Source organism: Lepidochelys kempii, chromosome 1 (assembly GCF_965140265.1).
Source record: "Lepidochelys kempii isolate rLepKem1 chromosome 1, rLepKem1.hap2, whole genome shotgun sequence".
NCBI lineage: Eukaryota > Metazoa > Chordata > Testudines > Cheloniidae > Lepidochelys > Lepidochelys kempii.
Genome location: NC_133256.1, coordinates 350,601,434 through 350,623,729, shown reverse-complemented (window position 1 = coordinate 350,623,729; position 22,296 = coordinate 350,601,434). Strand labels below are relative to the sequence as shown.

The following is a 22,296-nucleotide window of genomic DNA, read 5'->3' as shown; positions in this document are numbered from 1 at the left end:
GGAAGAACAATCAACAAAGAAAACTCTGCAGAGGGTGGATGTGGAAGAAGAAGACGACTCAAGGATTCCAAACTGACCACAGCCAGTTGTTGCAGCTAATGGACAGTCTGATGTCCAAGTTGTTACGTGTTGGGGTTGTGTAATTAGAAAACCAGTACAACTCAGAGACACTTTACAGACTGATCGGTACTGAACTTCAGTGACAGCTCAACGGTAAATGGCCGGAATGCAGAACTTAAAGAGGGAGGTGGAATGGAATGCTAAACTGTATGACACTGTCCAACCACGAGGTGGCCCTGTGTGTAAAATACCTTATTTAAGCTGATCTTAGCCATACCTGGCAAAGCATTAAAGGATCTTATGATGAGCACAGCAGGTGTGTTTAACCAAGCTCTGGAGCCAGCCCATCTTTGGTACAGATGTACGTGACAGGTACAATTGGCAACGGGGCTTAGAGGGCACTGCCCACATGCTTCATACCACAGTGTTTGATTTTCTATGTTCAAAGAAAAGGAAGGAAGCTGCCGAGAGCTCCCCGGGTGGTTTTAGTTTGGCGCACTCTGTGACTCTGCAAACACGCAGAGCGCGAGGTAGGGTAAGGGCTAAGAAAAGGCCAGTGTGGAGTAGTTATAGAGTTCCTGTTCCTCTACAGCTACCAGAGGGGACCAGGACATGCTGCAAGGAGAGCTTAATAAATGGAAGGACTTCCTGGCCAGGGAGTTGTCTAATTGCTCTTTAAGACACAGCTCTTTTGGTTTATGCCCTCAGGTTCCGTGGTGTCAGAAGTGGATGAGTCCCTGTCAAGAAGGAGTAAGGGGAAGAAAAGAGACACCCAGATTGCTGGAGTGCTGAGGGGAAAAGTGGAAAATCAGGAAGGAGACCTGTGAGAAATGCAGCAGGCAGGAGTCACAGCCCTGTCGCAGCTTTCTGAACTGGCCTCTGCTCTTAAAGGAGCGAGTGTCATGTACCTTCCCTGACCAGCCCACACTCCAGACGGCGTGACAGCTGCCAGCAGCCTTGAATTGGTTCTCGCTGCGTCCCACAGCAAACCGACCACCTGGAAGTCATCACATTCCCTGTGGTTCTTCTTGCGGCTGTGCAAATCCCAGAGGATCGTGCGTCCTGTGTTTGCCACCTTCACACCGACTGGGCAGAGCTGAGCAAGCTCCACGCATCTGTCACAGAGGGTGGACTGCAACAGGTCCAGTGTGGGTCTGTGGGAAATTGAAAATAGGCATGAAAATTATGGGATAAAGATGATATTATGGGATGGAGAGCCATGCATTATGGGAAGTTGGCCGCTTGCTCCCAGGCACCCTGAGCGCGTTGTTTTGGCCTCACCATGCGTTGCCCAAACTACCCAAAAGCCAGTGCGTGGGATGGTGGGTGCACACTGGCTTACCTCCCCACGGCGGGCCAAACTCTGCACTGACCCAAGCGCTCCTGGGCAGTGCACACGCCGCCGACGCAAGGAGTTGAACTGCAGCGGCCGCAGGCTGATGTAACGGACATGGGCAAAACTTTGCCAGGTAGACATGACCTCGGTCTGGAACTCACGGCCTGTGTGGGGGTTTGTGCCCTGGGTCTTAACAGTCTGCCCTGAGGCTGGGACTCCTGCTCTTCTGCGTCACTGCATTACCAGCCCTTCTTGTCTCTTTGGGGTGGTCGGAGTGTAAGTGCCCGACTGTCCCGGGGTCTGGCCCTCCGAGGGGTCAGCCACCAGCCTCCCTGGGACAGGCTGCGCTAAGGAGAAAGATCCACCTGTGGCTAGCTGATTGGCTCAGTAGCTGGTGACAGTTAATGAAGTAACAAGCACCTAGGCCTAATAAAGGGCTTATGATGAGGGTTCAGTCGGGGGGGCCCAGAACGGAGAGAGGAAGCTCCGGGGAGAGAGCTCCTCAGGGGAGCTGGGTAGGAAGCTAGGCCCAGGAACAGCCCCCAGAACACAAGGAGAGGAAGCTCCAGGAGAGAGAGACTAGACAGCTCTCAGGCAGGCAGACCTGGGAGCAGATGCCCTGAGTCAATAGGGAAGAGGCTGCAGGCAGGGGAGAAGCCTGGGGACTCCAGCAGCAGGCTTGTTTATATACCACATTTACATAAACTAGAACACTGACGGGGCACTGCTAACTACATTCAAGCCTCCTTGAACGTACTGAAAGCCCACGAGGGGAAACTGAGGCAGAGATGTAACAGAGGTTCCACACCGGTCTGCTAGGGGGTGCTCCAGTGATGAGTTCCTGCCATGGCACCGAGCAACAGCCAACTCACCTGTAAACCTCAGATTTAGTAATACTAGAGAGAAAAGGGCCATAAAATAAGAGCACAGATTTGCAGGACAGCTCTAGGTTTACACTCGTCATAACCTGAACCAGATGGGGCGTCCTCGGCTCTGCGACAGTCACATGGTCACATGGTGTCAAGGTTCCTTCCCCACTCTGAACTCTAGGGAACAGATGTGGGGACCTGCATGAAAAAACCCCTAAGCTTATTCTTACCAGCTTAGGTTAACACTTCCCCAAGGTAGAAACTATTTTCCTTTTTCCCCTGGACTTGATTGCTGCCACCACCAAGCGTCTAACAGATATATAACCGGGAAAGAGCCCACTTGAAAACGTCTTTCCCCCCAAAATCCTCCCCAAACCCTACACCCCCTTTCCTGGGAAGGCTTGATAAAAATCCTCACCAATTTGCATAGGTGAACACAGACCCAAACCCTTGGATCTTAAGAACAATGAAAAAGCAATCAGGTTCTTAAAAGAAGAATTTTAATGAAAGAAAAAGTAAAAGAATCACCTCTGTAAAATCAGGATGGTAAATACCTTACAGGGTAATCAGATTCAAAACACAGAGAATCCCTCTAGGCAAAACCTTAAGTTACAAAAAGACACAAAAACAGGAACATCCATTCCCTCCAGCACAGCTTATTTTTTCAGTCATTTAAACAAACAGAATCTAACGCATCTCTAGCTAGATTACTTACTAAGTTCTAAGACTCCATTCCTGTTCTGTCCCTGGCAAAAGCATCATACAGACAGAGAGAGAGGCTTTGTTTTTCCCTCCTCCCAGCTTTTGAAAGTATCTTGTCTCCTCATTGGTCATTTTGGTCAGGTGCCAGCGAGGTTATCCTAGCTTCTTAACCCTTTACAGGTGACAGGGTTTTTCCTCTGGCCAGGAGGGATTTTAAAGGGGTTTACCCTTCCCTTTATATTTATGACACGCCCCCCAAATCACAGATAGGGTGAAACGCTGGCTGGAATTTCTTCCTGGAGCTCTAGGAAAAACAGAGTTAATAAGACACATGCACCTCTAAATATACTACCAAGTACATAAAGACTAACAATATTTTCCACATCTCAAGGACGATTTTAACCAGTTGATTCTAGGAAACTTTCACGGGAGAGTGCATCAGCCACTTTGTTAGAAGCTCCTGAGATGTGTTGGATGTTGAAATCAAAATCTTGGAGACCTAAACTCCACCGAATAAGTTCTTTGTTATTTCCCGTGGTGGTATGAAGCCACCATAGCGCAGCATGGTCGGTTTGCAGGTGGAAACGCCGTCCCCAAACATATGGGCGTAGCTTTTCCAGAGCGTAGACAATGGCGTAACATTCTTTTTCACTGACTGACCAGTTGCTTTCCCTCTCAGACAGCTTCTTGCTGAGAAACACTACAGGGTGGAATTCTTGATCCGGTCCTTCCTGCATTAAAACTGCTCCCACACCACGCTCGGACGCATCTGTGGTTACTAGGAATGGTTTGTCAAAGTCTGGGGCCCTTAGTACAGGGTCAGACATGAGTGTCGCTTTAAGCTGGTTAAAGGCCTTCTGACACTCTTCAGTCCACTGAACGGCATTTGGCAGTTTCTTTTTGGTTAGGTCTGTCAGTGGGGCGGCGATTTGGCTGTATTGCGATACAAATAATCTGTAATAACCGGCCAAACCTAAGAAGGATTGTACCTGTTTCTTTGACTTTGGGACAGGCCACTTTTGGATAGCATCCACTTTGGCTGGTAGAGGGTTGATAGTTCCTTGACCCACCTGGTGTCCAAGGTAAGTCACTCTGTTCAGGCCTATTTGACGCTTCTTAAGCCTTAACAGTTAGTCCTGCCTCCCTTATGCGCTCGAAGACTTTTTGTAGATGTTCCAGGTGTTCTGCCCAGGAATCCGAAAATATGGCCACATCATCAAGGTAGGCGACTGCATATTCTCCTAATCCCGCTAGGAGACCATCTACAAGTCTTTGGAAGGTGGCGGGTGCATTCCGCAGCCCGAAAGGGAGCACATTAAATTCATACAGCCCAACATGGGTGGTGAAGGCTGACCTTTCCTTGGCAAATTCATCTAGCGGTACCTGCCAGTACCCCTTGGTTAAGTCCAAAGTAGAGATGAACTGGGTCTGTCCCAGTTTCTCTAATAGTTCATCTGTGCGTGGCATTGGATAATTGTCAGGGTGAGTTACAGCATTTAGCTTACGGTAGTCCACACAAAAGCCTATCTCCCCATCTGGTTTGGGAACTAGAACCACTGGAGATGCCCATGCACTTTCAGAGGGGTGGATTACACCCATCTGTAGCATATCCTGGATCTCCCGTTCTATAGCAGTTTTAGCTTGAGGAGACACCCGGTAAGGTTGGACCCTAATTGGGTGAGCATTACCTGTGTCAATGGAGTGGTATGCCCGTTCAGTCAGTCCTGGGGTGGCTGAGAACGTTGGCGCGTAGCTAGTGCACAGCTCCGGGATCTGCTGTCGCTGCATACGCCCAAGGGTCATGGAGAGGTTCACCTCTTCCACACCACCAGCACTTTTCCCTTCATAGTAGACACCTTCAGGCCACTCAGCGTCATCTCCTCCCGGGGCTGTAAACTGACAAACCTTTAATTCTCTGGAATAAAAGGGCTTTAGAGAATTAATATGGTACACCTTAGGCTTTCGGTTGAAGGTGGGGGATGCTATGAGATGATTAACAGCTCCCAGGTACTCCTGGACCGTGAATGGCCCTTCCCACGACACTTCCATTTTATGGACCTGGAGCGCCTTTAAGACCATGACCTGGTCCCCTACTTTGAAGGAACACTCTCTGGCATGTTTATCATACCAGGCTTTTTGCTCTTTTTGAGCATCCTGTAAGTTTTCTTTAGCAAGGGCTAGGGAGGTTTGGAGGGTGTTTTGTAGGTTGGTTACAAAGTCCAGAATGTTAGTTCCTGGAGAAGATATAAATCCCTCCCATTGCTGCTTCACCAACTGTAATGGCCCCTTAACCTCGCGGCCATATACAAGTTCAAATGGGGAAAACCCTAAACTGGGATGTGGTACAGCTCTGTAGGCAAAAAGCAACTGCTGCAACACTAGGTTCCAATCATTGGAGTGCTCATTTACGAATTTACGTATCATGGCCCCCAAAGTTCCATTAAACTTCTCCACTATGCCATTTGTTTGATGGTGGTAAGGAGTGGCAACCAAGTGATTTACCCCATGAGCTTCCCAAAAGCTTTCCATAGTTCCTGCCAGAAAATTAGGAGCAGCACTATGCGGCCATCGAGAAGGAGAGCCTGGCCATGGTGTGGGCCCTTAAAAAGCTGCAGCCGTATCTATTTGGGTGGCGCTTCACTGACCGTTCGCCCCTCATGTGACTGCACCAGCTGAAAGGGGCTAATGCCAAGCTCCTGAGGTGGGGCCTGCTCCTCCAGGGGTATGACACGGAGGTGGTCCATGGGGGCAGAGTGTCAATGTTTTGGCGATGCTTTATCGTGGAGCAGGGGCCCTGAACTTCCCCAGGTCACTGGCTAAGTCACACTCGAAGGGGGGAGAGATGTGATGAAGTGAGGGATTTTCTTGTTTTTTCCAATGGTTTGCATGCAGAGGGGGTAGGACTCAGTTTCCCTGGGTGTTCCTGATTTAATGAGGTGATGGGAGAGGGAGTTTGTTTTTACAGAGGACCAGCAAGGGAACTTGGGACCCCAACCACTGGCGTGGAAAATGGAGACCCAAGCGACTGGCGACCTGGAGGCCCAGCTTGGCCGTCAGCCGGTTCTGGCCAGTGGGAGGACAAAGGGCTGTGGGGAGAGGACCCCGGTGACCTGACCAGCCAGTTCCAGCCAGTGGGGAACAAAGGACGGAAGAGAGGAGAGGCTGAGAGGAGAGGAGGCCCAGGCAACCCTGTTTACCTGGACCCTGTTTACCTGGACAAAGGACAGAGGTGGGGCTTGGGGGGCCAGGTGACATCAGATGCCCAGCTGGGAAGCAGGGGGGGCTCGGGACTCAAGAGAGGAAGCAGGCAGAGCCCACCTGGATACAAGGGAGACTTAGATGTACCATGCTGAGGGAGGCCAGGCCTGAGGCCCTGAGAGTTTCCTGTACTGGGTTCAGATGCTCAATAAACCTTCCTGTTTTACTCTGCCCGAGAGTCACTCCAGTCTAAAGATCAGAGTTGCATTATTCCCTCTGGGAGTGGAGGCCTCGGGGGTCCAGAGCCAGGGGACTCCCTGAGGGGGCCCACGGCGAGAGACAGGCATGCTAAGGCTCACAGAGCTGTGGTTCCAGGTAACCCCCTACAGAGAGAGGGCTGTCACACTGAAGGGGGTTCCCCCCAGAGACCATACGGGGCCAAGAATGGGCACGACCTGTGAGTCCGTGACACCTGGATTCCAGGCGCCTTTTTCACACAGCTCCCCCCAACCCACCTCTGTACCCTAACACTCGTGCGGGTGAGAGCCGTCCCACCATGGGATGATCCCACTGAGAAGGGCAGAGGACCAGGGAAGGGGCCTGTCCCCGCAGCCTGGCAGTGGCGTGAGCCAGGGGGCTTTGGGCCTCTAACGGTGCTTTCCCCTGCTCCTCGGCAGGTGTCTCCTGGGTGTTTCCCCTGGCCGCTCTGAGCCAGAACCCAGAGTTGGGGGCTGTGTTCCCAGGGGTACAGGGCACTAAAGAACACCCAGAAGCTGCCAGCGTGAACTCACTTCCACTGCCACAACGTATTTATTACATTTGGGATTTCCCAGTCAGGCCCTACCAGCCCCGGCAGCCGGCACATCCTCTGCGCCCTCAGTGCTCCCGCCTGCCCCGGAGCCCAGTGCAGGAGGCACTTTCTCTCGGGACGCTGGCCCTACTGCTGACCTGCAGCTGCCAGGCTGCTGAGCCGGGACAGTGGCAGCAGCCCAGCAGGTGTGTCTCGTTCCCAGAGTCCATGGCACCTAGTGTCTAGCCACCGCAGGGCTGTCCTCAGGCTGGGTTTCTCTCCTGTGTCGCTTGGCCTGCGCCCCCGGCACCGCTCACACACCGCCAGCTTCCCTGGGAACCACAGGAGGGAGAGAATGCATGAACTCAGCCGATTCTTTTCAAACTCTTGGGTGCAAGTTATCTGGTCCTGATGATTTAAAAACATTCCACTTTCCTAGTTCATAGAATCACAGATACGTAGGGTTGGAAGGGACCTCAAGAGGTTGTTTAGTCCAGGCCCTTGTGCTGAGGCAGGACCGAGTAAACCTAGCTCATCCCTGACAGGTGTTTGCTTCACCAGCTCCTAAAAACCTCCAGTGACGGAGATTCCACAGCCTGCCTTGGGAGCCTGTTCCAGAGCTTAACCACCCTGAGAGTTGGGAACTTTTTCCTGATATCGAACCTAGCTCTCCCTTGCTGCACATGAAGCCCATTGCTGCTTGTCCTGCCTTCAGCGGGCGCGGAGACCGATTGATCCCTGTCCTCCGTATAACAGCCCGTAACATACGTGAAGACTGTTCTCGGGTCCCCCCTCGGTCACTTTTCTCAGGACGAAATGTCCCCAGTTTGTTTGACCTTTCCCCATGGCTCAGGTTCTCTAAACCTTCCATTATTTCTGTTGCTCTCCTCTGGACTCTCTCCTGTTGGTCCCCATCTTTCCTAAAGTGCAGGGCCCAGCCCTGGACACCGTATCCAGCTGAGGCCTCCCCAGTGCCAAGCAGAGCGGGACAGTTACCTCCTGTGACTGACGTACCACCCTCCTGTTAATACGGCCCCGGGTGATATTATCCCTCTTCGCAACCGCATCCTGCTGTTGACTGATATTTAGTTTGTGAGCCGCTGGAACTCCCGACCCTTTGCAGCTGCTGCTGGTTAGCCCTCGTGCCATCCCTTGGACAGCCCAAAGCCGGCAGAAGCACGGCGTGCCATGTAACAGGGCGGCACTCACCTCTCGCGAGCGCCCTCGGTCCGAGTCACACACAGTCTGTATGGGAAATACAAACCAACCCGCTCTGGGGTAACGGGGGGCCTATCTCCGTACCCTTCCGTTGGCCTTCCTCTCCCTGTAGCTCTCCCTGGGCTCAGGTCCTTAGTTAATCCAGCAGTCTGTAAATGGTCTCGGGCCTGGTCTTGAGCCGTACCCCCAGCGCTCCCTCCCTGGAGGCGATGTCTTCGCCCCCTCCGGGCCTTTCTGGCCCCAGCTCTCCAGCTGGGCCACTCAGCAGTTCAGTTCCCCTTCCAGGTGTGCATCAAAGTCCAGGCCACTTCCCCGGTGGCCTCCAGGTCCTAGCCCAGGGACCCTAAGAACAGCAGCCGTCTGCCACATGGCTTTAACTAAACTGCTACAGTTCCCTGGGCCATTTTCCTGCGGCCCCAGCACCTTCTCCACCCTTACTTCAGGGCCTTGTCCTGGCTGAGTCCTAGCAGCCAGCCCAGAGCTCCCTCTTGCTCCCCCAGTCCCCACCAGCAACTGCTCCCGTCCGGGTCCTGGCGTCCTTCAGGCAGCTTAACGTCTCTGGCTCATGGCAGCGATTGCTCTGCTCTGCACTGCAGCTCCTTTTATATGGGCCTGCTGGGCCCAGCCTGGCCGCCCTCTGCAGCCCTCTCGGATGGGCTGCATCCCACGCAGCCTCGCTAGGCCACTTGCAGGACTCACTTCCACTGCTTCTTTCTGGGACGGGGTGTGGTAGGACCCTGAGGCCTCTAGCACGGTCACATGCCTCCATGATGTTCTGTCCTGAGTCAAGTCTGGGGTAGGATGCTCGTGAGGGACAGGTGTCTGACGCCATCCAGCCATCCTGTTTTTGGTTTTCCAGAGGGTCTTTTCCTGCCTTCTTTCATTGGATCAAAGTTGAAGATGGCTCTCACAGAGAAGTTGGCAGGCATTTGGAGTAGACGAACATATCACCTTAGACTGCTTGAGAGAGCAGGGCTTGGATTCATACCATTTGAGGGGTTTGATTTTTTGAAGATGCTTCTTCCAGATGGTGTCCAACTTCACTCAGCTATTCCCCATTTTGTATTTGTGCATTTGCTCTTTCCTTCCTAAGTGCACTTATCGATAGTGAATTTCATCTTGTTGATTTCAGACCGATTCTCCATTTTATAAAGGTCATTTTGAATTCTAGTCCTGTCCCCCAAAGTGCTTGCACCCCCTCCCAGCTTGGTGTCACCCACAAATTTTATAGGCATACTCTCTGCTCCATTCATTAATGAAAATATTGAATAGTCCTGGCCCCACAACTGACCCCCACTAGAGACATCCTCCCAGTTTGATAGCTAACTGGTGGTTCTACTCTTTAAGTATGGTTTTTCAACCACTTCTCCACCCACTTATCTCCTGGACCCATTTCTCTAGTTGGCTTATGAGAATGTCACATGGGACGGTGTCAAAAGCTTTACTCAAATCAAGATAAGTCCTGTCTGCTGCTCCCCGCCCATCCACTAGGACAGTGACCCAGCCAAAGAGGTTTGATTCGGTGCGATTTGCTCTTAACAAATTCACGTTCGCTCTCACTTATCACCCTCTTACCCTCCAGATCTCTGCTGGCTTTTAACGCAGCCAAAGGCTGCTGCAGGGGTTTCGCTCCATTTCAAGGGCGGCGTGACAGTCACATTCTGCGCCAGGGCTTGGCCCCTCCCTGTGACAGGCAATTTGTGAGTCTGCGTTCAAGCTTCGTCCCTGCATGACCTGCCCCACTCCTGGCAGAAAGGGCTGAAATGGGGGAACCTCTTACCTCCTGACCAGCTTGGGGCACCCGAATCCTCTTCCCTGGCAGGAGATTTGCTCCGAGCCGTAAGATTCCAGGAGAAGAGTCTCGGGAAAGGGAAATGACATTGGTTCGTGTCTGTGCCAGGGCCTGTTTGCCCCCCTGGCTGCACTGGGTGGGGGGCAACGCGGTCGGACCATCTCGGCCCTTTCGTGCCCCATCCTGTAACCGCCAGCCTCGGTTCCTCCCACCTAGCTCAGGCCAGGTTGCTTTCAGGAGGCGCGACCGGCTCCTTCACTCGCTGGCTGGAGAGAGGGGCTCTGGGAGGGGAGTTTGGGATATTTGATGGGAGTCCCTTTACCTTCTCTGGACCGAACTGTCTTTCTCCGTTTTCCCCAAGGCTGCTCCTGAGAGATGGGAGAGCGTTCCCGACAAATGCTTGCCCATCCTCGCCACCACGCTGCGACTGGCTCCCAAGGGCAGCGGGGAATCAGGCACCAGCTGCAGGGGGAGACCACGGGGTAACGCTTACCATGACGTGTGTTTGTAAGGTTTCAAGTTGCAGTGGGGGAGGTTTAGATTGGATATTAGGAAAAACTTTTTCACTAAGAGGGTGGTGAAACACTGGAATGCGTTACCTAGGGAGGTGGTAGAATCTCCTTCCTTAGAGGTTTTTAAGGTCAGGCTTGACAAAGCCCTGGCTGGGATGATTTAACTGGGAATTGGTCCTGCTTTGAGCAGGGGGTTGGACTAGATGACCTTCTGGGGTCCCTTCCAACCCTGATATTCTATGATTCTATGATTCTAAGGCAGCCGTCGCTGTGCCGCCAGGGCACAGTCTATATGGTTTGGAGCAAGAGAAATTAGCACTCTCCAGCCGCAGGGCTGAGCTCGCCACTCAGTGCTCACCTGTCCCTGGGGGTCCCCGAGGGGATGTCCTGGGATGCCTCCAACTCCAGTTTCGACTTCAGACTCGACCCCCAGATCCCCTACAGGTCCCACAGAACATGGGGATGGAGAGGGGCCCCCAGGGCATCCCGGCCCCTGGCACGTGGGGACAGAGAGGGACCCCCAGGGCATCTCAGCCCCCAGCACGTGGGGGCAGAGTGGGACCCCCAGGGCACCCCAGCCTTTGGCATGTGGAGACAGAGAGGGACCCCCAGGGCATCTCAGCCCCCAGCAAGTGGGGATGGAGAGGGACCCCCAGGGCATCCCAGCCCCTGGCACATGGGGACGGAGAGGGACCCCCAGGGCATTCCGGCCTCCGGCACGTGGGGACGGAGAGGGGCCATAAGACCTCCTGTCCCTCTCCCTGGCCCCAGAGCCCCAGATGGGCTGCCCTCACAGCCCAGGAGTTATGAAGCCAATGCCCCCTGTGCCTGGCCGTCAGGCTCAGCCTCCAGGCAGGGCAGTTGAATGACCTGCACCCCTCGGGCCCGTCGCTGGCCTGGGGCGACGTACCTGGGCGGGGGAGCTGGAGGAGGAGCTGCCCACACTCAGCACCAGGCTGTGTGGGACGTGGATGGAGGGGTCCTTGGTGGTGATGGAGAGCCCCCGCTGCAGGATGTCTGCCAGCCGGCTCCAGAGCGTGAAAACGGCGTCAGGGTGCGCCTGGTGCAGCCGCAGGTAATAAACCTTCCCCGTCATCACCTGCACCCGCAGCAGGCGCCGGCCGCTGTCCTGGACCGACAGTCTGACGTACCTCAACGGGAGGAGCCTAGGGCCAAGGGAAAGCACAGGTTGCCCGAGTCCCCAGGGACAGGAGCTAGCGGCTGGAGGGTGGCTGGGGCCCAGCGCGGGCTCTGGGGTGTGGACAGGGTCTGGCAGCGGGAGGGCCACGCCTGCCCCACAGAGAGCTCAGAGGAAGGGGGCCCCAAAGGGGCTGGCTGCAGAGCCCCGTCCCCCCGCACAGGGACCGGCTAATGAGGGAGGGGACACGGCATGAATGGCCAGACAGGGGCTGGCTTACAAAGGGTTAACGGAAACGCCACCCCCCCATCAGCATGGCAGTGACCCAACTTGGTGCCTGGCAGGGGGGTTCTGGGCTTCCTCTCTGCAGGAGCAGGATGAGGGTGTGCTGGGGCCCCCCGGATTTAGCAGCACAGTGGCAGCGCCCCCAGCCATGGGGGACCGGAGCCACAGAGTGTCTCGGGGGACACAGGTGACAGGCACAGTGTATGCTCCCCCAGGCCCCATGGCCGGAGCTGCTGGCCAGGGCAGCGCTCGGCACGCCAGGCCCCCAGACTCACGCACTCTGCCAGGGCACTGGAGTCAGCAGGCTGCACGTGGGAGAGGGGCAGGGGCTCGCCCTGCCCTAGCCCCAGTGGGACGGGATTCGGTGGGACCCAACGGGCTTTTCCACCTCAGATGTCTAGCAGCTAAATCCCAGCACCTGAGAGCTCCCGGCTAGGCTCCCCATCCCAACCCCGTTCCTCACCTGCTAAGGGCCACGGAGGGCTCCTGGGCTGGCCTGCCCTCCTGGGGGAGCTTTCTCCCAGCACTGAGCCAGAATTAGCCCTTAACCTGTCTGTGCCTCCATTTCCCACCTGCACAACAGGGCTAAGAGTACAGCTCACCCACCTGCCGCAGGCTGGGAGGAGACATTAGTGAGGGTGTATGAAGGTCTTGGGAGCTATGAACATAACAAGAGTTGTCCTGGGGAAGGGCCAGGGGCCTGTCACTCCCTGACAGGGGGTGGATCCAGGCAGGGCTCAGCCCTGGGGGAAGAACTGGGGGTCTATTGTTCATGTCACTAAGACTTGTTTGGGGTCCCGCTCTGGCAATCACACTCGAGGGGCTCGTCCTGCCCTGGCCCAAATGGGCTGGGATTCAGTGGGACCCAATGGGCTTTTCCACCTGAGATGGCTAACAGCTAAATCCCAGGACCAGAGAGCTCCCTGCTTGGCTCCCCATCCCCGCCCCACCCCGTTCCTCACCTGCTTAGGGACATGGAGGGCTCCTGGGGCTGGCCTGCCCTCCCAGGGGGGGTTTCTCCCAGCACGGCGAGCCTGGCGATCAGAAGCACATTGGGGAGGGGCAGGCAGGGGTCCGAGGACGTCACCCCCAGGGTCACCAGTGTGGGAGCGTTGTGGATATCCACCCAGTTCCCCTGCTTCGTCACCTGCAGCAAGAAGGCCCTGGGTCAACAGCAGGAGACGGAAATGTATCCTCATTGAGACGCTGCAGGACCCCCCCACCTCCGTTCCCTGCCAAGCCACTGGTGCCAAGCCCCGGTGGAGGGGACGTGCCCACAAGGTTCGCTCGGTCACATAACAGAGCCCATCACCGGCGCCAGGGTGCCTTTCCTCCAGGTGCTTCCCCGGGCTCCGAGAGCTCGCTGCTCCCCTGGGTCTGAGGCTAGTGCCCAGTGAAAAACCATCCCCATCGCAAAGCCGCTGGCAGCCCTGGCACTAACCGGCCCCCTTGGCCTGCTGACAGGGAAGGTGGAGGCTCAGCTCCTCTCTCCCTGGGACTGGGACATGGGGGGAGTGGAGGTTCAGAGCTTTTATAAAGCTTTGGTTACTTATCCCCATCCCCACACCCGGGGTTTGAACCCCGTACCTTCAGCACCACACCACAGGCCTATGCCACTTGTGTGCAAAGAGTAACTCCACTCCCTACAGCACAAGCAGCAGTAGGCTGTTATCCTCTAGCGGGCCAGCCACTAGAAAGGGATGTTAGACGCGCCGCAGCACCACTGCTCCCGGCGCCATTCTCAAAGGATCGCTGGGCACCTCTGGGCTGTGAGTCCCTCCCACCAAACGGCCCCAGCAACCGGCTCCGAACTTGGTTACCAGTTGGGTTTCCGACGTGGCCCCTCATCTAGGCTGCTAAAAGGGACAAGACAGCACGCTAATGCATGCCCTCGGTGTGTCCCACGGCTGCTGCCACCTTGCAGCCCTGGAGATCTTCATCTATGTCCGTTCCCCAGCACCAAACTTGGCGCATAGGTGATACCCATGAAAAAGTTAATTCACCAGGCCCCAAGGCTCTCTAATTAGCCGATGACAGTCGGTTCTGATGATCTCATCCTTCTAACTTGTGTTTTCATTGCCTGCCATGCATGTGTAATGGATTTAGGTGGGTTACAAGGGGAGGTGTGCGGGCTGCACTCCAGAGAGGGGAACCCTCCACCCCCCGGTCAGCGTGAGCTCCTGGACCTGCCCTAGCCAGCTAGCGTGTGTGAGGGAGGAGAGCGCGAACACCTGGGGCTGGGGCTGGCTATGTCCAGGGGCGCAGAGATAGATACAGAGGGCTGCTGGAGGGGGATGGACAGATCTTCCTACAGACCACTGTCACATTCCGTTTTTGACCACCCCCAACTGCCCCCAAAGAACCCAATCCCCCAGAAACTGGGCCTGCCCCCTCCGTCCCAGGGGAGAGTCCCAGTGCAGCCCAGAAAAGGCCTTTACTCCCCCCATCCCCTGTGCTGTGGGCAGAGGGCTCCCCCAGTGGGTACTTGGGCTGCATTTCCCCCACTGCCCTCGGAGCGCAGACAACACCCCGGGACAGCTGCAACCCTCCTCCAAGCAGGGCCGGGAAGACACAGCTGCTGTGCCCAGGGGGACTCCTAATGCCACCACAGCAGAGCTCCTGCCACCCACCCCAGGGACTCTGCCAGGCCTGGCGAAGGAAGCACAAGGCCCTAGAGCAGGACATCTGGCCAGTGAGTTCAGATCCTGGCTCTGCCCCAGTCTCTGGGACCATAATGCAAACGGGGGGGGGGGTAACATCTGCTGGAGCGCAGGAGTTTGGCTCCCACCAGGGGACACCATCCAGCCCCGAAAGGGGAGTTTGAGCCTGGGATGGCTTGCCATTAGTTTACGGCTAGTGCCACACTAGCAGGCCGGGCAGCCCGGCAAAGGCGGTTAAAGCAGCAGGAGGCCGTCTGGGCCAGGTGGAAGTACCTGGATGAAATTACTTTCAAACACTGCCGACTTGGGGAAAAGGTTGTAATCTGGAGATCGGAGGAGCTGGCAGAGTATCCCACCTTCCACCCCGAGGTGCACGCCCGAGGCTGGGTCATGGGCCAGGAACGTGCTCACGTGGAAGCGCCTGCCGCCGGCCATGCAGCCCTCGGGAGCAGCTCGTTAGAGAGACAGCATGCTGCTTCTGTCTGCTACGGCCCCCCGGCTTTCCTAGTGCTCCTCTGCCCCACAGCCGGGGACAGGACTACACTGAGCATGTCTGGAGACTGGCAAGGCCCCATCTGCAACCTGCCTGGGAGCCTGCAGGCAGCCGAGTTTGTGATGTCACAATAACTGGCAGGTGACTGCCCTGGCTAGGGCCTGGGAACGGCCTGAACATTTGCAGGGCCCGGGAGTGGCTTGGCCGGCCGGCCAGAAGGGGCAGGAGTGCTCTCCACTGGATTGAGCAATGAGGCGGCTGGTGGAAGAGAACCGAGGGGCAGCAGGGCAAGGGGAAGCCCCCCTACAGGCGTGTGAACAGGCGTGTGTGTGTCTAGCCAGCAGCTTTATCCACTACGGGGCAGGAGAGACCCACTAACAGCCACTCCCAGGCTGCTGGAGGGAGTCTGGCGGGGCACCAGGCCGCACCTGCACCTGCGGGCCCCGGCCTCCGGGCTGGCTCCAGGGCTCACCGCGAGGTGGGGCCATTCCTGCGTCAGGAGCCTGGAGCAGGCTGGGTGCAGAGCCCCACAGCGAACAGAGCAGGGCATAGGCACTGCCAGCTGCATGCCAGCGAGGCCAGGAGCCTGGGTGCAGCTTGGGGGGCATGGAGCATTGGCCTCCTGCCACACTGCAAGCCTCAGGCAGGTGCAGAATTCCTCCTTCCCCCCACCCAACATGCAGCCCCATTGGCCTGACTGGAGCTGTTCCCCCCCCCATACAGAAGTCACACTACACCTACGGCCAGGAGCACAGCTCCCAGCCAGACCCAGGGACCCCAGCCACTGTTAGGGAGTCCTCCAGCTCTGTGCATTAGAGGGAGCCACAAAGTCCCACCCCCACCCTGGGGTATAAACCTCGTGTTACAGCCCCCACCCCGCAATGGAAACAAGTCTCAAAAGCCTTCCCCAGAACTAGAGGCAGGGACCCCCAGACCCCAGCAGCACTCAGCCAGTGCACAGGGTGGGGGAACAGAGGGGCCGGGGACAGCACCAGACAGCTGCAGCCACAGCCCATGACAGGCCCTGCAGGGCAAGAGACAAACGATCAGTGGATCCGGGCCGGCTTCCCCTGCGCTGACCACCTGCCGAGAGTCCCCCCACAGGGGAGCCTCCCCACACCCAGGCGGGTGCCAGGAGCTCGGCTTCAGGAAGCTCTGGAGCAGCAGCTGGTACAGCATTCAGACACGAGCCGTTTTACCTTTGGCCAAGGTCCCTCTACTGGGAACCTCCGCCTGAAACCACCACACATTATCCCCCTACTCAGAAAGCAAAGAACCACCCCCAAGTCTGCTGAGAGTCCAACCCTGCCCGAATTCCTAGGCACTAGGGCTTGGACTGGGTCCTCCTGCCCCACGTCAATGGGACAGAATGGGGCCAGGGCCCCCCGCTGCCAGCCAGCCCTGCCCACCCCATCCCGCACAGGAATGGGGAAAGGGTGCTGCAGCAAAGGCATTTCCACCCCACCCCCCAACCAACCATGAAAACTGTCAGCGTTTGCTCTCGTGGAGCAGATCCCCTGAGCTGCACTAATGGAGGCCCAGCCCTGCCAGGCCCCAGCGGGAGGGCAGCCCAGAGGCAGAGCTGGAGGGGCTCCAGCCAGCCCTTTCAGACAGGGGAGCTGGCACTTAATGATCACACTGAGGTGAAAACAACGAGGAGTCCTTGTGGCACCTTAGAAATTAACGAATGTATTTGGGCATAAGCTTTCCTGGGCTCAAAACCACTTCATCAGATGCATGGAGTGGAAAATACAGTATGCAGGTATAAAAACACAGCACATGAAAAGATGGGAGTTGCTTTACCAAGTGGGGAGGTCAGGGCTAATGAGGCCAATTCAATCAGGGTGGATGTGGCCCATTCCCAGCAGTTGACAAGAAGGTGTGAGTATTAACAGAGGGAAAATTACTTTTTGTAGTGACCCAGCCACTCCCAGTCTTTATTCAGGCCTAATTTGATGGTGTCCAGTTTGCAAATTAATTCCAGTTCTGCAGTTTCTCGTTGGAGTCTGTTTTTGAAGTTCTTCTGGTGAAGAATGGCCATTTTTAAGTCTGTTACTGAGTGTCCAGGGAGATTGAAGTGTTCTCCTACTGGTTTTTGAATGTTACCATTCTTGGTGTCTGATTTGCGTCCATTTATTGTTTTGCATAGAGACTGGCCAGTTTGGCCAATGTACATGGCAGAGGGGCACTGCTGGCACATATCACATTGGTAGATGTGCAGGTGAACGAGCCTCTGATGGTGAGGCTAATGTGGTTAGGTCCCATGATTGTCTGTATATCTATTCAAGGGACACCGAGTTGGCAGCAGGGTTTGTTGCAGGGCTAGGTTCCTGGGTTAGTGTTTTTGTTGTGTGGTTGCTAGTGAGTATTTGCTTCAGGTTGGGGGGCTGTCCGTAGGCAAGGACTGGCCTGTCTCCCAAGAGCTGTGAGAGTGATGGGTCGTCCTTCAGGCTAGGTTGTAGATCCCTGATGATGCACTGGAGAGGTTTTAGGTGGGGGCTGTAGGTGACGGCTACTTTCTTTGTTGGGCCTGTCCTGTAGCAGGTGACTTCTGGGTACCCTCCAGAAGCAAAAGCCCAGCCTTGGGCCTCTTGCTGCTGGCTAGCGAGGCCAGGAAGCTCCCAAGCACAGCCAGCTCGGGGCTCGCAGACATGAGCAGAGGGAAACCCGCAGCCTTGTCTACAGCAGGGCTCTCGCTGTGGCTCCCATCCCAGGGCTGAGCCAGTGTGGGCAGGCAGGAAGCTTCTGCAACCCCCCCCAGCATGTACAGAGCACAGGGACAGAGCATGTGGTGGGGAAGGGGCCGGGCTGTCCAGTGGCACCTGGAAACACCATGAATACAGGGCATCTGGGTCGGTCACTTGCCGCAGCCCTTCCAACAAGCAGGGACAGACGTGCTCTGGGCGTGCCCCAGACTCTAGCAACCCCAGGCCGCAGCATTCTGGAGGTCACATGCAGTAAGAGACTCAACATCCTTCCAGGCAGAGAGGGGCAAGCACACGCCCCGGCCAGTGGGGCAAGGGGGTAGACACCTTTGCACAGAAATCCCACCCCCCGGAAAGCGGATAGGGCCCCTCTTCCCTCTGAAAAGAGAATCTGGAGCAAATGGATCAAGGGCTCCAGGTCCCAGAAGGCCACTGCCCCAGAGACAGGAGAGCTGACCCCTCACAGCTGGGCAGTGGGGCACAGCGCTGCTAAGAGAGGAGGCAGGCGGGCAGGGAGTGGGAGGTTCCTCGTGCAGCTGTCCCTCCCTTGCTGGCTCACAGCAGGCCCCAGGGGGAGGGGAGGCCTCCCAGGCCAGGTCGGAGGCACATTAACAAGGGCTGCTTGTTCCATCTCCCCTGCACAGCGCACACCAGCTGCAGACTCCTCTCTTCCAGCCCCAGCCCAGCGCCCACAGGGGGAGCAGATCAAGGCGTCTCCAGCCTTGGAGAGCACTGGCTAGCTTTGCAGCTGGGGATGAAGGACTAGAACAGCAGATCAAGATCATCGCCCTTGGAGAGGCCTTTCATTAGGGCAATACCAGCGCCTCAAAGAGCTCAAGATTCCTCCCCTCCCCCCCCCCCCCCCAACCCCACAGAGCTCCCTCCCCACAAACCCATGCCAGGCTCCTGCTCTGCAGCAGCCCCCACCGCTCTCACGGCTCAGAATTCACTCCAAGGGGAGACACGGAGCCTCCCATTCCCCACTGCCCCAGGACATTCTGCATGGTAGGGGTGCAGAGCTGGAGAGGGATCTGTGCACAGGACACCCCCCCAGTGCCTCATGGTGGCCCTGCCATCTGCATAATTTTAGCAGGGACGTTATCTGAGTAGCCACCACCAGGCCAGAAGCTTGGTGCCCTCCGTCTCACAGGAAGGGCCACACCAGCAACCCAGCCCCGAAGAGCCAAAGCCAGAGTCCAAGCACCACGGTGAGCCCTCAGGGAGTAGTCCCTGTGCCCCCCCAGAGCTCAGAGGTACGAGCCAAAGGCTTTGTTTGTCCTTCGCTTCGCCTGTCCTTGGAGGATCTTCGGCTGCCCCTCAGCAAGGCTGCCCCCCGGTTCCATCCATGGGCTGGAGAGGCACCGCTCCAGGCCCTGAGGGGCCATCAGGCTGTCCAGGGAGTCCATCAATCCAAAGAGAACCGACAGCAGGGACAGCAACGCACCCAGCAAGTAGAGTTTCACCACCCACTGCATGGCTGGGCAGGAACAGCCAGGAGAGCCTGCGCAGTTCTTGGGGGAGGGAAGGACTCTGCTCCCAGTCCCTGGAACACCACCAGTCTGCTCCTGGGAGGCCAGAGAGATCAGTGTAAGCGACTAGGTGAACTCACTGCACGTTCAATGGCAAGGACCCACGTGTAGTCAGTGGATCACAGTTATCAGCTAGCAATATAAACTCGGCCTAGGCTTCATGTAGGGGACCCTTTCGTGGGGGAGTGCAAGCCAAGCCTTTCTGGCTTACCAGATACCCCGTGACTACATTCTTGGAATGGCCCTGATTCGGTTACAGGGCAGAGGAAGAGGGGATGTGACTTGCTAGAGCATACTCAGGATAACCAAGGAAAGTCCCATTCAAATAGGCTTTAGAGTTGTTGCTAATAAGTACATAAACATGGTCTACAATCCAGTGTGTAACATGGAATTTCATATTTGCCCCTAAGTAATTACAGAACAAGCCAGAGGGGGTGTTGATAAAAGTAGGGGGTTATCTTGGGTATAAGGGAATGCAGAGACTTCACTGGCCTGCTACACTGCAGCTGATCAGTGGAGTGTGGCCTTCTGTACTGACGCGGACATAACCCTGCTCCTTGGATGGAGCTTTGAGTAGCATGGTTCTTATCTGCTACAGCAAGCAGTGCAGGTCTGCTTTGCTAGGTCCGTAAGGTAGCCTGTGAGCCATCTGGAAATATTCTTACAGTCAGCAAGTTAGATCAGGGATCTTGTCCTAGGACCACAGCAATGCCTTCCTCCTGCCTGGCCGCTCCCCTCTGGGCTAGCCTGCACAACAATGCAGTGAAATACAATGGTCTGAAGTAAATAGGATAAAATTCAATAAGGACAAATGCAAAGTCCTCCCCTTAGGAAGGAGCAATCAGTTGCACACATACACAATGGGAAATGACTGCCCAGGAAGGAGTACCACGGGAAGGGATCTGGGAGGTCATAGTGGATCACAAGCTAAATACGAGTCAGTGTAACAAAACAAGCAAATATCATTCTGGGCTGTATTAGCAGGAGTGTTTTAAGCGAGACACAAGAAGTAATTCTTCTGCTCAGGCCTCAGCTGGAGCATTGTGTCCAGTTCTGGGCGCCACATTTCAGGAAAGACATGGACAAACTGGAGAAAGTCCAGAGAAGAGCAACAAAAATGATTAAGGGGCTAGAAAACATGAGCTCTGAGGGAAGATTAAACAAACCCAGTTTTTTCAGTCTGGAGAAGAGAAGACGGAGAGAGGAGATGAGAACAGTTTTCAAGTACATAAAAGGTGGTTACGAGGAAGAGGGAGGAAAATTGTTCTCCTTAACCCCAGAGGGCAGGACAAGAAGCAATGGCCGTAAATTGCAGCAAGGCCGGTTTAGGTTGGACATTAGGAAAAACGTCCCGACTGTCAGGGTGGTCACGCCCTGGGATAAATTGACCAGGGAGGTTGTGGAATCTCCCTCATTGGAGATGTTTAAGAGCAGGCTGGAAAACACCTGTCAGGGACAGTCTAGCTAATACTTAGTCCTGCCAGGAGGGCAGAGGATGGACAGGACCTCTCCTAGAATTGTAGGGCTGGAAGGGACCTAGAGTGTCTCCAGCTGTGGACTTCAATAAGCCCCCACCAGGGTAACAGCAGCCGCTGGCCTGGGCCAAGCTGCCACTACAGATCTTCAGAGAGCCCTACCAGGACCCCTGGGATGTTTGTGGGTCCCTTACAATGGGCTCAGCCTGGGAAGCTTTTGTAACCAGTTTCTCTCCGTTTTGGAGGTTCCCACCCCCATTACAAATGCAGGCTGTGAAGACCCATTTTCCCCAGGACAACCGGAGAGCTGGCTGGTGCGGCCGCCCTGCCAGCCTGCCAGCCAGGGGGATTTACAGTCAGACCTGAGCTGGTCTTCGGTCACGTCTGCCCCCGCAAGGGCACGGAGCGACCCAGCGGCTGGGACAGCCCTGCCCCGCACCGCGCCATTAGCTCGCCCCGCGCATCTCCGCTCAGCGGAGGCAGGAGCGAGAGACACCCTCCCCCAGGGCAGCTTTGAAGCCTTCCGCCCCTCAGCTGGGGCGGGGGGTCCCCTGCACGCCGCGTACCCCGCAGCAGCCCGGAGCCCGAGTCACGGGGCAGGGCCCCACGGCTGGGCGAGCAGAGGAAGGGGCCCTGCAATGCAGAGAGTGGCAGGAACCAAGGCGACCAGCCCAGCAGCATCACCCGGGACAGAACGGGGGGGCTGCCACGGGGCGCCCCGCAGAGCCTCCGTCGCCTCGCGGACAAGCGGCCGCCCCACTCACCGGCTCCGGCTCCGGCTCGGCAGCCCCCGGGCAGCCCGGCCCCCCCGGGGCAAGCGCTCGGGGCGAGGCGGCCCCACGGGCCAGATCCCCCAGCCCGCGGCCCCCCCAGGCTCGGCAGCCGCTCCCCCGCCGGCCCGACGCGGGTCCCCCCGCAGCGCGTCCCGAGCGCGGCGCGTCCAGCAGCGCCGAGCGCGACACGCACCGTCCCAGCGCCGAGCGCCGCGGCTTTATCCCCCCGCCCCCTCGCTCTCCCTCGGGGGCGGGGCCAGGCGGGGCTCCGCCCCGCCCCCAGGTCCGCCCTGCGGCGGTGGGGGCGGGGGGGTCACCCAGGCGAGCGGGGGCTGGCCCCGGCCCCGGCGCAAGGCAGGGAGGTGGCTGGCACCGAGCTCGGTGCCAGCCCCACCTGGCCAGCACAGGTGTCCCAGAGAAGGGAGCCGGCCAAGGGCGTGTGGGCGCCGGGCCCCTCTCCCCAGGGCGCAGGCCGGTCCCTGGGCGCTGCTCGGTTACATTTGCCCCTTGCCAAGTTTCCTCCCGCTCCCACGTTCTCCCGCAGGCGCCTGCTGGCCCCCGGGGCCGCTCCCCGGCTGGGGCCCCTAGGCACTCTGGCATGCAAACACTCCTCCCTGGCAGGCCCCCAGCCTGGCACCTGTGAGGAACTGGGAACAGTGTCCCTGGGGTGAGCTTCTATCCACCCGGCCTGGCTGCATCTGCCTGCTCACCCCTCTCAAAAGCCGGCCACCCGCCAGGGAGCAGCTGCCGGAGGGGGGGAT

The 22,296-nt window shown here is 56.9% G+C and overlaps 1 protein-coding gene across 1 annotated transcript; it reads right to left on the bottom strand.

Annotated features, from left to right (window-relative positions):
• Positions 1-2,795: 2,795 nt before the first annotated feature.
• GARIN1A (golgi associated RAB2 interactor 1A) lies at positions 2,796-21,520 on the bottom strand. The gene is made up of 7 exons (XM_073329034.1): positions 14,834-21,520; positions 12,863-13,047; positions 11,388-11,643; positions 10,288-10,427; positions 9,954-10,033; positions 7,114-7,287; positions 2,796-4,856 (listed from the first exon to the last, which is right to left on the bottom strand). Exons 1-7 carry the CDS (start codon positions 14,993-14,995, stop codon positions 4,084-4,086), a joined length of 1,770 nt encoding a protein of 589 aa, XP_073185135.1. The 5' UTR covers positions 14,996-21,520; the 3' UTR covers positions 2,796-4,083.
• Positions 21,521-22,296: the final 776 nt, after the last annotated feature.

What these genes read in the sequence shown, in the direction of transcription:
- GARIN1A (XM_073329034.1), bottom strand. Translation starts at nt 14,995, where the DNA reads ATGGCCGGCGGCAGGCGCTTCCACGTGAGCACGTTCCTGGCCCATGAC. An exon ending in CCTCCAGCTCCCCCGCCCAG is followed by an intron (nt 10,428 to 11,387) that starts GTACGTCGCCCC and finishes CTCCCCCTGCAG; the next exon opens with CTGGTGCCTGATTCCCCGCT. An exon ending in TGCCCCAAGCTGGTCAGGAG is followed by an intron (nt 7,288 to 9,953) that starts GTAAGAGGTTCC and finishes TGTGGTTCCCAG; the next exon opens with GGAAGCTGGCGGTGTGTGAG.